This window comes from Hydra vulgaris, chromosome 02 (assembly GCF_038396675.1).
Source record: "Hydra vulgaris chromosome 02, alternate assembly HydraT2T_AEP".
Taxonomy (NCBI): domain Eukaryota; kingdom Metazoa; phylum Cnidaria; class Hydrozoa; order Anthoathecata; family Hydridae; genus Hydra; species Hydra vulgaris.
Window position 1 is genome coordinate 42695130 of NC_088921.1, and position 14871 is coordinate 42710000.

Consider the following 14871-nt stretch of genomic DNA (forward strand, 5'->3'; position numbering starts at 1 on the left):
TAATAAACATTAGTATGCATTATTAATAATACATTATACAATTTTTTGTTTGTTTTGGCACCCCTACAATGTTTTGGCTCCTTGACAAAAGTGACCACGGGTAAAGATGGAATGAAATACAAAAATTTTATTTTCACAATTTTAAACTAGTTATTACCTACATACTCAGTAGAAAACTAGTTGTTTATTGGCTTTATATTTATTTAGTAGAAAAACTAGTTTTCTACTAAAAAACTAGTAGAAAACTAGTTGTTTATTTTTCCAATTTGAAAGAGAGTCGAGAAAGGGTTGTAACCACTATTAAAGAAAAAAATAAGTAGTCTCCTTGACTGAAGTTGCCCTCTCAGCCTTGGGGAGGTATATAGCATTAAAAATAAATGATAATAAAACAAGAAATGCAAACATTGATTGAACATGATAGTTAGATAAATGGCTACTAAGTTCAATTATTAGTTTTTGTTCAATCTCTAAACAGTTGTTGTTTTTGATATTTCAACCAGATTGCAAAGCACATGGTCAGGAACAAAGTTATAAAGAGTTTTTGTTGGGGTAATCTTAGGTATTTTAACCGAATTGCAAAAATACATGATCAGGGGGAAAGTTAAAAAAAATTTTTTGTTGGTTAATATCAGATATTTTAACAAGATTGCAAGAACATGTGATCAGGCCCAAAGATGAAATTTAAAAAGCTGTAAAAGTATATATCTTAATAAATTTGACTATTCAAATATGATTTTTCTAAGTTATAAATTTTATTCTAAAATTAATGTTGTTGCAATTAGTTTTTTAAACAGTCATCACATCATTTATATATAACTTGGTAATAGTATTTAAAAAAGCCCCCTTGAAAATATTATATTCCTTTCAAAAACCACCCACAAAGAACCTTTTTAATTAAAAAATAATGACAAATCAAAATAAGTGTGTGTATGTGAGGGGATATTCAATAAAATCTAAGCAATTAGGAATTGTTGGAAAGTGTTACACATTGTTTGAATTATTTATAATTGCAACAAAAACTAATTAATAAAAAGCAAAATTTATAGGTATTTTTATAAATTTTTATAATAGTTTTTGATTTTATTTTGTAATCATTTTTAATAATTTTTGTTTACATTTTTATGCTCATTGACATTTTTTGTTTAATTTTTTAAACTATTTTTTTTGTGAACTTTTATTTTACACTTACAATGGTACTCTTACAATGGTACAATGGTAGGCAAAAATGGTACAAGGTTTTTTTTTTGTTATTATTTCAGTTTGCACAAAACCAAACTCATGTTAATGTAAACAAAAGATCTTTTGAAAATTTTTTACAATTTTTTTTGTCTCTGTTTAGTTTATTTTCAGATTTTTTAAAAAAAGAAAATAAAGAAATATACACAAAACTAAAGAAGTTTAATAAAAGGAAATTTAATTGAAAAAAGTTTAAATGAAAATCAAACAGATCTTGCAACAGTAACGATTTTAGATTTAGAAGATAACATAAAGTATGAAGATAACATAGAATATGAAGATAAGATAGAATATGATGATAAGATAGAATATGATGATAAGATAGAATATGAAGATAACATAAAATATGAAGATAACATAGAATATGAAATAACATATCAAAAGGTATCTTAATAAGAGAGTTAAGAATTTTAAAACCTTGTTAAATTTACTTGGAAATTCTAATTTTTAGACCTAAAATTTAATACTTTCATTGATTCAAATTTTGAACAATTTTTCTGATTAATATTATATCAAATAAGTTTTGATTTGTTAACTTTTTAAAAAAATCATAAATGATAAATTTTGCTCAAAGATAAAGTTAACAGCTATGGAATTAATTAAAGGTTTTCAATTAACACTAATCAGCTGAAATGAAAAATATTGAAATGTAGACAATCAATTTTTTTTTGTGATTATATTTAATTTTCCCCTAAATTTTGTAACCATAACACTTTAAGCATTACAATTAAGTTTGTGAAATATTTTATAGGGTCATATTATTATAAAGCCTGACAATATTGAAATGTAGCTACAAAAATCTTCAAAAGTTAGTTTTGCTTTTTTTGTGGGTTTTTTGTTGGTACGTTTCAATATTTTCCGTTTTACACTTCTTCATACAATCATTTTACACTTCCCTATACAACATTTTACACTTCTCCATACAACCGTTTTACATTTCTTCATACAACCGTTTTAGCATATTATTTTGATTCAAAACAAGTAATAATTTTTAAACAATCTATGAAAAGATAGTGGTTACACCAGTCATTCGTATCTTCTTTGACCCCTGTCTGTTTTTGTATACTCTCCTGATGTAATGTAAAGGTTTCCTTGCAATTGATTTTATTTTCTTGTTATATGAACAGCAAAAAAGAATAAAAAATAACGCTAAGAAAAATTAAATTTTTACTTTTTTATAGAAATAATTAAATCTTCACTTTTAATTAAAACACACTCTTGTCTTAAATACTGAAAAAGTGGTTTGAATACCGATTACTTATTAAAAACTTTGCTTTTTTCCTAGCTGATCTTTTCTTAATGGAAAAAAATTGAAAACAATTAAAAAGAACTAATAAATGAAAATATCATTAAAAAATAAAAAATAAAATTTATTTTGAGGGGTTCAAAATAATATTAAATAATATATAATATATTAAATATTTAATATTATATTATAAGATCATATTATTATTATCTTTAAAAACTTTTTTTTTTTAAATTGTTTTTTTTTGTGGGTGATTCAGATACTAATTTCTTATAAATAAAATAATTGTCTTTTACATTAGGCCTGTCTTTATTTTATTAGTATAATTTCATAACTTTATTTTATTATTTTACTTTCTAATTAATCAGTTTTAACAGTTAAAACTAAAATTTTTTATATCATTTTGATGTTTAAAGATCACAAATTTTGAGATTATTTAACAATGTTAACTTTGAGATTATTTAACAATGTTAACTTTGAGATTATTTAACAATGTTAACTTTGAGATTATTTAACAATGTTAACTTTGAAATTATTTAACAATGTTAACTTTGAGATTATTTAACAATGTTAACTTTGAGATTATTTATCAATGTTAACTTTAAAATTATTTAACAATTTAAGCTAAAGTAAAAAGTTATTTTGCTCAAATTTTTTTAATTGCTATATTTATTATTTGAACATTAAAAGAACATTGTTAACATTTCTAGTTCTTATGTCAAGTTCATCTCATTCAAAAAAATTCAATTTATTCATAAAGATTCATTAACACTTTTATTTAATTTAATTTTTTTTCTTCTAAGTTTTAAGTCAAAAAAAAATTATGATCCTAAATTACATTTATTCTGCCAATCAAAAATATACATTATTTTTTCCTCATTCTGTATTTTTGCTTATTCAATAATATTTTTTCCCGTTTTTTTATACCGCAAACTAAAGATTGTTATGGTCTCAAAACTATTTTTATTTCAGTAATCCAAAACATTTAGTTGCTAACTTTATAATTTCAACTTAAAATTTTTATTGTTAAGTTTGCATTAGAATTCATCCCAATCAAATTTGATCGGCCAGAGTTAATAATGGGTTTTCAAAACTCATTTTTTCCAAAAGTAGACGATTATTGGTTGTTGATCAGCCATTATTTTCAGAGAATTAAATAAAGTAACTTTATGAACTCATATGTTTTACTTTAATGGCTTTTAATTTTCAAAAATTTAAGATTTAAAATTTTTTAAAGAAATTATTATTTTTTCGATTTGTTGAAAAAACACAGTAATAAATTAAAGTCTATATTTGTTATTTTAAAATTAAACTTAACTTCAAACAAAATGGGTTAAAAAAACCTTCCATTGAAAACAAAGCTTATTTATGTAGGTATGTTACCGCTGATCAAAAAAAAAGATTAAGCACAATTAAAGAAAATGAAGTTTTAATTCAGAGAAAAAAAGATATTATGATTGGTGGACAAATGCAGAGTGCCACTGTACCTTTTCGTGTTGTTGACCAGCCTTTAAAGCTTCAGCCAAATGAATGGTAAGTTTTTATCAGAAAAACAATTAAATTATAAATTTATTTTATAACAAATAAATTTTTTTTATTGTTATTTTAATATATAGCAACTAGGCCTAAAATGGCTACTCTTTTTTTTTAAATTTTACTAAATTTAAAAAAAAAAAGTACTAACTTTACTAAATTTGTTTTTATATTAGTTGTTTTATATTTGTGGCGTTAGTGCAGGTCTCCGGCCGCCGAGACCTGCAATAAGGCCTTTCGTTTTTATTTTATCCGAACCGAGTTTATCATTATTTTTCTTATTATTTAATCTGTTTTTTTCTCTATTGTTATACTATTGTTTTATATTGTACAATATTTTTAGTCATACGAGCCATTATTACACCAGGGGATTCATATAGGCTTGCTAACTCATAGACCATTGCTTTATCATTTGCTAAAGATGACTAGAGTGTGAGTTTTCCTTCTTCCTGAGTTGTGAAATTTTATTCCTCCTACTAAATAGTCTTTACATTCATTGCTGATTCTTACCCAATGACATCTATAAGCTTATTTTGTTATCACATCTCCCAGGTGTACATAACTAGATGGCTCTTTAGGTCACTTCAATCATTCCGATCATTGTATCACATGAACAATTATTAATTAAAGTTACTTATTTAAATTAAAAGTTGTATTCTTTTTTAAAAAAGAAAAACATTTAAATTAATTACAAAAGGGTAATTCCATGTCAAATCAGCAGAAAAAAACAAAAAATGTCACCCCATGTTTTGGATTTTGCTAATTTTTTTATGTGTTATTGGGTTTATAAAAGTTAGGAAAATCTGAACTTTGGAACCCCCAACTCCTTACGGTTCTTGAGATATTCAGGATTCAATTTTCTTATTTATGCTGACTTTACATAATACTTTTTCATTGTTATTTATTGCAAAAAAGTATCAAAATACTTTTTTGCAATATTTTATGAACCAAATGAAGTATCATCTTGAAACTTTGTACATAGACAATCTTCCACATGGGGGATACAAATTTTTTTGACCACCATAGTTACATGTAAATTAGATAATAAAGTCATATATTTTGGGGTATTTCGACAGTCAAAATCGTGATGTCACCTTGATAATTTTTTTTTGAGGCATTGTTAGAACTTACAATATAGGTATCAAACATCACTATTAATAAAAAATATAGTACTGCATTTTTCAACTTTTCTAAATGCACCCTTTTAAGTAAAATTTATTGCTAACTTATTTATGACAAAATTAGCTATATTCTAATTTTATGTTGTAAAAAGTTATTGTTAAAATCTTTTTGAGGGCAATAATAAATTTATACTTTTTTTATTTTTTCTTTTGTGGTGGAGGGGGAGGGGAATTAAGCATTTTACCAACCCCCTTCCCTTTTTTTATTTTTTTGTTAAAAACGTTATGACAAGTGACTAGGAGAATTTTGAAGTTAATTTATGCCAATTATACATACTGTTACACATATTCACATAAAGTTATATCTTAACTAAATTTGAAAAAACAACATACAAATATACAAATAATAATGCATTAGAAATTTTAACTAAAATTTATAAATCTTTATTATTTTGTTCATTAATTTTTTTTAACTCAGTTTCTGCAATTTTATATATGCGACTATTTGTTGTAGATCAATGGTACATAAAACATGATTTGATGGGACCCAATACATATCTTCTCGTGCGAGTCAAAAAAAACATGGGCTGGGACCATGTGGATGCATAAATTGAATTTTATAATCTCCTTCTCTTTCATCTTTTTTGGTTATAATTCCAATCCACCAAAAATTGTCATACTTGCAAGCTACATAATTCATATGATTATAAATAACCTGCTGCACAACCAGCTCATTTGATATCTGCACAAGGTTAAATGTCTGCACATCAGTCTGTTGACGCATTCTTTTAAAAGATTTTGTACATTTATTAATTGGTATAAAGTGGTGGAAGCATCTTGTTCCTGGCAAGGTTCTTCCCATAGTAAACCTTGGTTGTAATGATGATTGAACTTCATTTATTTCTGTTTTATAAACCAAAAAATTATTTGATATTACTAATCAGTAAAGTATTTAATATTACTAATTTGTAGAATGTTTGCTTTAATGTAATTGATAATGAGCTGTTGTATTTTATATACAAAGTATACATTATGCTCAACGTCATCAGAAAGAAAGCAAAATGACTTAGATATCAGTTAACCATTTGATTTTTAGTATATAATGATAGGATGAAGTGTACATTTTGGTTTATTCCAGCGGTAACTTTGCACCTCATCCTGAACAATAAATTGAAAGTTCTCTGCAAAGTCACCCAATATTATACACTCATTGTGACTTTTAGCTATAAGTGAATGAGATGTAAGTTTATCTATTTTATTGCATATAAGATCAATAACATCTTCAATATTGACTTTTTGATTGATCAGTGTATTTCTATTAATATCTTGCCATTTGTTAATTGTTATTTCTTTATCACTGTTGTCAAATTTTTCTGTTAAGAATTCTTTTAAAGCAGTAATAACAGGGCATAGTAGACATCAATGTAACATGCACTCTAGATTATCCTGATTACAAACAATCATTCCCATTAAATCTCTATAATCTTTGTCAATTTTAAGAGCATTAGTTAACAACTTATAATTCTGATGGTAGATACAGACACAAACACTGTGAGTGCCAGACGAGTTTGTGGTTACACACCATCTTGAGCGAAGGCTGCAAAACTTTGAAAATCCAACATTTAAATTAGAGTGTTCAGATTTAAAGGCTAAATAAAGCTCTTTTAAATTAATCAATATTAGTCTTTTTTGCATGTTATGCATGTGTTTTCCAGGCATCACTCGTGTGTATTTGTCACTTTGATAAAAGCTATGAACTAGATCAATGGTTTCATAGGTAAACGACTTTCCTTTTTTTAATGATGGTTTATACAAAATTCCATGTGTTTTTTCAGCTTTTCTAGCCTCTTGTATAAGGTAAATAAATACATTAAAAAATTCTGCAGATTTTGGGAGTAACCATGATTCTGGAGTTAATATCTGTATTTTTAGTTTATCTTTTAATTCATTTAAAAGTGAGTTTAGATCGTCAACTTTATAGTTATAAACTGAAGAACTTAGTGGTGTACAAGATGGTGTCAATCTAATCATAGGATCAATTTTATAAACTTCATTTATTTTGTTTGTTACTGCTTCAGTTATTTGATCAAATTTTCTTTTGGCAGCTGGTAACTGTTGGTGTTTTGGCTCTGGTTAAAGCATAATAGGTGACACACCTATAGATTCAAGACTTTCATTGAGAGCTGAACGTTTTTCATGTTCAGACTCAACCCTGCTATAGCATTGATCATTTGATTCTAATTTTCTATGTATACTCTGTACCCTTTTGTAACAACTACAGCATAATTTCCACCCAGGTACAACAGGAATATCTTGTGTTTTTAAAGTCATTGCTACTGATAACGATATCTTCACATTTCCTATAAAAAAAAGAAACAATCATTTCTAAAAACTAATATCAACTAAGCATCATTTAAAAAGAACATATTAAAGCGTGTACATGAGGGAATGCGCAAAAATATATGGATTTTGTTATAGTTTTGTTGCAAAAGTTAGAAACAAACATGGTTTTCATTCTTTCAAAGCACAAAAAGTGCCCAATCGTTCTGAAACTCAACAAAAAAGTGCAAGAACTCGCGGCAGAGAGTTGTATGAAAATTTTATTTCTAAAAATTTCTGTATTATTGAAGACGGTGAAACTTATATCAAGTACGATCATCAACAAATTCTTGGTGCTGTTTATTATATTGCCAAATATAGAGGAAAAGTAGATAAGAAATTTAAATACACAAAACATGACAAGCTCGCTAAAAAAGCTTTGATTTGGTTAGCTATTTGCAGTTGTGGCAAAAAATTAGCACCTTATATTTCTCAGTCCACACTTTCTGGTCAAATATATGTTAAAGAAAGTTTACAAATAAGCCTTTTACCTCTCATTAAATTACACAATAACAGACCTGTATTCTGGCCTGATTTAGCTTCAATTACTTATTGTAAACTAGCTATGGAATGGTATAAAAAGAATAATGTGAAATTTGTGCCTAAAACAGAAAATCCTCTAAACTGCCCAGAATTGAGAATTATTGAAAAGTACTGGGCATAAAAGAAAAATGAAAAAAACAAAAGAAAAACTTAAAAGAAAAATGAAACTTAAAAGAAAACTTTACTTGAAAGAAAAATGAAAAAAACAAAAAACTTTACTAAAAAGAAAAAAAAAAAAAAAAAAAAAAGAAAAAAAAAACAAAAAACTTTACTTAAAAGAAAAATGAAAAACACAAAAAAGCTTTGCAGAAACGTTAAAGATATTGAAATATCATTTAAAAAAGCATCAAATAGTTTTGATTCTTATTCTGTGCTCAAGATTATAGGTACCACTAAAGCAAAAGCTCGAAATTTTATTAGATTCCCACAGGAATATTTAATTTTTTTTTTTAATGTTTGATCTTCTTATATTATTGTATTAAATTATTACTTGGTTCGAAATAAAAATTGAGGAGTACTTTTTTTTAGTTGTTTTTCTACTTTCACATTCATTTCGTGTACTTGCTTCATTATATTTATTACTTTATAAAACAGTTAAATTTTAAATTTATAAAAGTATTTGAATTTTCTTTTTAAAAAAGCATTTAGTTGTCTTATTATTTCTTTAGTTTATTTAATTACTATTTAAATCATTCTAACGGGTGATGCGGAAGTTATCGGACAAAATAAAAACGTCAATAACTTATTTATAAATAAAAAAACAAACTGCTATTATACTTTATTTAAATAAAGCATTTATCTTTTAATAAAAATATATTATTTTTTATATGAAAAAACACCACCATTTGCAATTGATCTCAATTTTGCTCTGACGCCTTTCATATGCGATTGTAAAAAGTTTAAATCAATTTCTTGTATTTTAGTTTAACGGGATCAATCAAAACTTGCTCTGTTAAAGCTTGCCAATCTCCCTCGTAAACCTTCTGTGCCAAATGTCCCCAAAAATTTTCAATTGGTCGTGCTTGAGGCACATTTGGAGGATTGGATTCTTTATCAACGTAATAGGCATATTGGTCCATCCAATTTAGAGAATCTTTAGAATAATGAGAACTTGCTAAATCCGGCCAAAATAAATAGTTAAAGTCTCCATGATACTTGTAAATAAATGGAAGAAGTCGTTTTTCTAAACATTCATTAATATAGATTGATGAATTGATCGCTACAGCCTTGGAAGTGCGTAAGAATGGCTCGGACATACCACGGTCAGATATGGCTAACCACATTAATAGTTTTTTTGGGAATTTCTCTTTTCCTATAAAACGAACACTTGGGCATGTCTTTTTGTTGTTTGTGTAGTATCCAGAATTTAAAGGCATGTTTTTCCCTGCAAAACAAAAGTATTTTTCGTCATCGATAATAAGCGATTTTGTGTTATAGAGTTGGTTAACTAGTTTCCTGCTGCTTTTCTTTGCCTTTATTTGTTGTTCTATAGTGTATTTTGGAGTCTTTTCACGTTTTCTATATTTAATATTCTTTTTTTTAACTGATGACCAATTGTCGATTGATTTACACCGAATTTAATACCTATTTTTCTCTGACTGACCCCTTTTCAATTGTTGACAAGTCTCGTTAATTCGGCTTTCTTTCTAGTCCAGGATGTCGGACAACCAGAGTGCTTTCTATCAGAAAACGATTGAACAGTTTCAAGTCTATTTAGGTTATCATATATTGTACTTCGAGCAAATCCTTCCTTTTTAAAATGATTTACAATTTTTTTTATTTTTTTATTCTAGGTTTATTTACAAAAAACATTTTTAGTCGCTTTCGAAAAGATTCTCGTTCAGCTGCATTTAACCTCATTTTAAATAATTGTGTTTCAAATAATAAAGTTTATATTTTATAGAACGTTTATGCCTACGCATAAAATCACAAAAACTAATTATTATGCTCAAATAATGAAATTAGGATTTGTCAGATAACTTCCGCATCACCCGTTAATCATCAAAATAGTATAAAATTGCCTTTAATGTTTTTCTTTCGATTTCCATGTTTTTTAAATAGATTACAGCATTTCTGAAATTTTCTTTCAAATGCAACTCCAAAGTGTTCTCAATGATATTAGCAAACTGTTGTAATCAATTTTCCATACTCAAATTAAACAGCTCTCCAAAATAAATTGTGTTTTTCATCACTTGAAAATGTTGATAGGTCTTTTAGACCTATCAACATTTTCAAGTGATGAAAAACACTTCTTGTTAGTGACAATTCTATTAGACATTACATTCTAATAGATTAATGACACATTCAATAGAACACTTATCCGTATTTTCCAACTTTTAATTTTATTCAAAAAATCTAGTTTTGAAGTATTTTACAAAATAAATATTTTTAAGAAATACCATTAAGGTTATTTAATTTATGTTAAATTATTTATACATTTTATGATAATATCCATATAACTGGATGTTCCATATTATATGACTTCCTCTTATAAATGATTAAAGTTTAATTAATTTTTATTTTATTTACAGATCATTTAGTAATCATTTAACATTTATTAGTTAGTTAAGTAAATATAAAAATTCTGCAAAGAGGAAGCTAATATTTACAACACGAAATTAGAAACAATATAATAAGGAGGAAATAAAAGGTTTTGTTTATAAAAGACAATTTTTTTTTCTACTATAAATAAAATTAAATAGCCTTTTACAAATGCATTTGGATTACAGCCTAGTAAAATTTCTATACTTAAAAGGATCTTTGGTCTTGTACAAAAAAATTAGCTTCAACAAATAAAAATATTAAAACTATTGTTCCACAAGGCCTCCAAAAAGCTTAAAAGGAAAAATTTTTAACCTACAAGTTTCTAGTGTTGTAATATTAAACTTTTTTAATCGTGATTCATAACTTAGATGTAAGAGGCTTCATCTTCGAGTTGCTCTTCTTTAAACTTTTTCAAGAGCTGATGCATCGTTGTATATTGGTGTTGTATATTCGATAAGAAGTCGAATAAAAGCTTTATACAATATATTAGTAATTGGGATGGTGTAGAATTCAAAAGTGTGTTTAATTAGACCTAGCATTCAGTTAGCTCGGTTGGCGCAGTAATTGATATGTTGGCTGTATTTTCCATCAGTAGATGTCATAACGCCTAGGTTTTCTAATTAAATCTGAATCGGATATAATCGGAAAACCTAGTTCGATTATATCCGAATTGGAGACAGTAATTCAAATTTGTATGTTATGATTGTGGTCTAGAATCTATTCTCTTTTTTTATTATGCTTACCATTATATAATATTTACTTACATTAAGTTTCATCTTTCATACGTGATACCATTTGGCTATTTTATCTATATCATTTTATAATTCATTTCTTAGTGTCTCGATTTTGTTCAGCTCAGCAAGAGTCTTACTATTGTTGGCGTATATATAACCAAATATTTTTTTCTGAAATACCAGTTAAAACGAATACTTTCGTTATATTTGATGCAGGTAATCTGCGGTGCTTGAAGCTGAGCAAATTGAAACTGAGCAATAAAAACCCAAAGAGAAATAAAAAACATTTCTATTGAAAAAACTTTTTATATATAAGAGGATAAGTTATAAAATTTTTTAGAATAAACAGAGGTTTATTTTAAGAAAAAAAAGCTTATACACAAATCATGCTCAACAATAATTTTACCATTAAAGTATACCTAAAACAAAACAGAACACATAAGTAACCATAAATTTTCATTAAATACAAAAGTTTAACTTACTTTAAAATAAATATACAAATACATAGATATATCAATATTTAAAATGAATAAGAATTATAGGAGGAATAAGGTGAAGAAACAAAATTATTGCTTTTGTGCAATCATAATTTTTTTAGTGGTGGCAATGACCTTCTTAGAATTGCGTTTATTATTACTGTCGTTTCAAAGAGGCTCAGCACCAATACCTAGTTTATTTATCAGTTGAACATCATTGTCATTTATGCTTTATCCGGGGATTTACGCCTGCTCCATACTGCTGTAAAAAAGGACTTCACTACAAGCAGTTAAAATCCTAACTACAACCGAGTTTGTGAAGTACTTATATTCTTAATTAAATAATATGGAAAGTAAGAAATGTAAATTCATTATCAAATAACATAACAAAATGTAAAATAATTAAATCAAGATATTAAATATTACAGTGCATTTCATAATTCACAGTCACTTTCAGGAATACATGTAATATATAATTATAGAGTACAGTATACATCAAATGTAGAGTATGTTATACATCAAATGGATCAAATTGCAATCCATTCTTTTCAATACACAGATGGAGTCTACGGAAAGTGCGGTTATTAATGGAATACAACACAGTTACAGGCATGTCAGCAAATGCTTGTTGAATCACTGTTTTCAATTCTTCTTTGGTTTTCACCTTCTCCCTCACGATTTTCGGTTTCAACATCCCTTGCAGAGCATTGTTGCAGGAGGAAAGATCTGGGCAACGTGGAGGCCAGAGGGTCAGTCCAAATTTACCTACTCAGCGATCTGCAAAGTTTTGATTCAGAAATTTCCTCATTTTTAGCGCAGTGTGAGCAGGTGCTCCATCCTGCTGGAAATGTGAAGAAAGCAAAATGTGTTTTTCATTTAGAGCTGGCAAAAACTGTGTCTACAAAAGCAAAATATAAGAATTAGCTGTTATGGAACCCTCCATGATAAATGGCCCAATCAAGTACTTTGCAGACATTGCTGCCCATCCCATAACTGTCGGCAGATGTTGGGCAATTTGTTCATAAAAATGTGGGTTTGGCTTGCCCCACATGCAGATATATCCACAATTTAATATATTCTGCATGAGGTGGTTCACAGTCAAACTGTTCACATAATTTGGCCTTCACTGCTCTTATGGCTGAAGCAGACTTGTCGCTCCATTATACCATACGGAGTCCAAAACACCATACTCAATCGTATATTTGCTATGGTCAGCCATCTCGGAATAATTGAATAAAAATCAACCAATGAATAAATTAATTAAATAATATATATTGTAAATAAATTAAGAAAAAAATATTGCCCAAATTTAGACATAAATAAATGCAGCAATTTATGAATATGAACTTATGAACATAGATTCCTGAAAGTGACTGTGAATTATGAAACGCACTGTATAACACAAAAATAAAAATTAAAAATTATTACACAAATATAAAAAATTCAAATAAGCACTTACCATATCACTGGTTCAAAATTTGTCAAAATAAAAAAATAGAAAATAATAAACACTATAATGGTAAGATCTAATAGAAAAAACTCAAAATACTACACTAAACAAAAGCGCAAATGTAAAAAACATTTTAAAATAAAACTTTATTGAAACCTCAACTAGTTGCTGGTACTTTTTGAAGAGATACACTCAAGCCAATAAGAAAGAGAAACCTATGTAAAATTGGAAAAACAGCTAAATTTTTTGACCTTTATCGGAGTCCCAAAAGGACTCTGGCTTTATATCTCTACTTTTTCCAAATCTGTAGTGTCCAGAAGCTCTAAACATAATCTGATTTAAAAGTCACAAAAGTAATCTTTTTGTGACTTTTAAATCCAGAGTCCTTTTTAGGACTCCGCATCCCTGATTGTAACAAGTAAAAGCCTTTCCTTTCTTCAATTCTTTTCTCATATAAAAGTTAGTGTTGATTATAGCCTAAAGCTTTTTTAATAGAAGAGTTTACGACTTCTATGGGATATCCCTAAACTATTGCAATTTGCGCTAAGGTCTTGAGCTCTTTTATGAGGATATTGTATCAGATACAATTTTGTTATATCTCAGGGCTTGGTTAAAAATAATATATGATATAAAAATAATATATGATGTAAAGGGTGGTTTGATTCATAGTGCAAAAAACACATCGTATCTGAAGATTTTCTATAAATATTTGTTATTAAACCACCGATGATATTTTTATAAATGGTAAGGTCCATGAAATTAATGGTGGACTGAGAATGGTTAAAAACAAATTTGATGAAATGATGCATACTATTAATAAAACTAAAAACCTTCAGCAGATATCAATATATCTTTTATAGGGCAAGATTGAATTCTGAAAATTACCTTATATGTCTTTGTCCAATCTAACCCATAAAAATTTTTGCATATGCTGGTGTCATTTTTATCCCTTATGTGTCCTGTTTATATATCTTGTTTAACCCTTTCTTCATCTATTAGGCTGACGTAGATGTATTTATAATACATTGTTTCCAGTTTAGGATGTTGAATGCTGCATCTTCTTGACTCAATGTATGGATTTTGTTTTTGTCTCTGTTTAATAAAAAAATCAACACTAGCTTTTATATGAGAAAAGAATTGAAGAAAGGAAAGGCTTTTACTTGTTACAATCAGGGATGCGGAGTCCCAAAAAGGACTCCGGATTTAAAAGTCACAAAAAGATTACTTTATCCTAGTTTTTGGTATCCAGGAGCTCTAAAAATATAAATAAGTTTATGGACTACTAATAGAAAAAAAATTAAGACTTTTAGGTTAAAGAAACAATCGTTTTTTGAGTCGGGAGTCCTTAGGTATAATGTTTTATCACTAGACAACTCATTCTATTATCACCTAATGAGGGTACAGCTTTAAAACTTAGTTTTATGGTTCTGAGGCCGACTAGTGCCATTGAGTACTAACAGTGCCATGTTATGCATGGATGGTGTCCCTGTTCCTACTTTTAGTGTGCTTTGTCAAAGCTACATTTGGAGCTCTTCGTTTTGTTTTTAGTTTATCAATAATGACGAGACAATTGCTTGGACTATTAGATAGTGTACTGAGTACTCTCTGT

The 14871-nt window shown here is 27.4% G+C and overlaps 1 protein-coding gene across 1 annotated transcript in view; it reads left to right on the forward strand.

Moving 5' to 3' along the window:
- The window catches only part of LOC100205504 (parafibromin), a 166111-nt gene that overhangs the window by 91619 nt on the left and 59621 nt on the right, over positions 1-14871 (forward strand). Inside the window, exon 17 of the mRNA XM_065790991.1 lies at positions 3857-4015. Coding sequence (XP_065647063.1) covers positions 3857-4015 — 159 coding nt within the window. The remainder of the gene's footprint in view (positions 1-3856; positions 4016-14871) is intronic.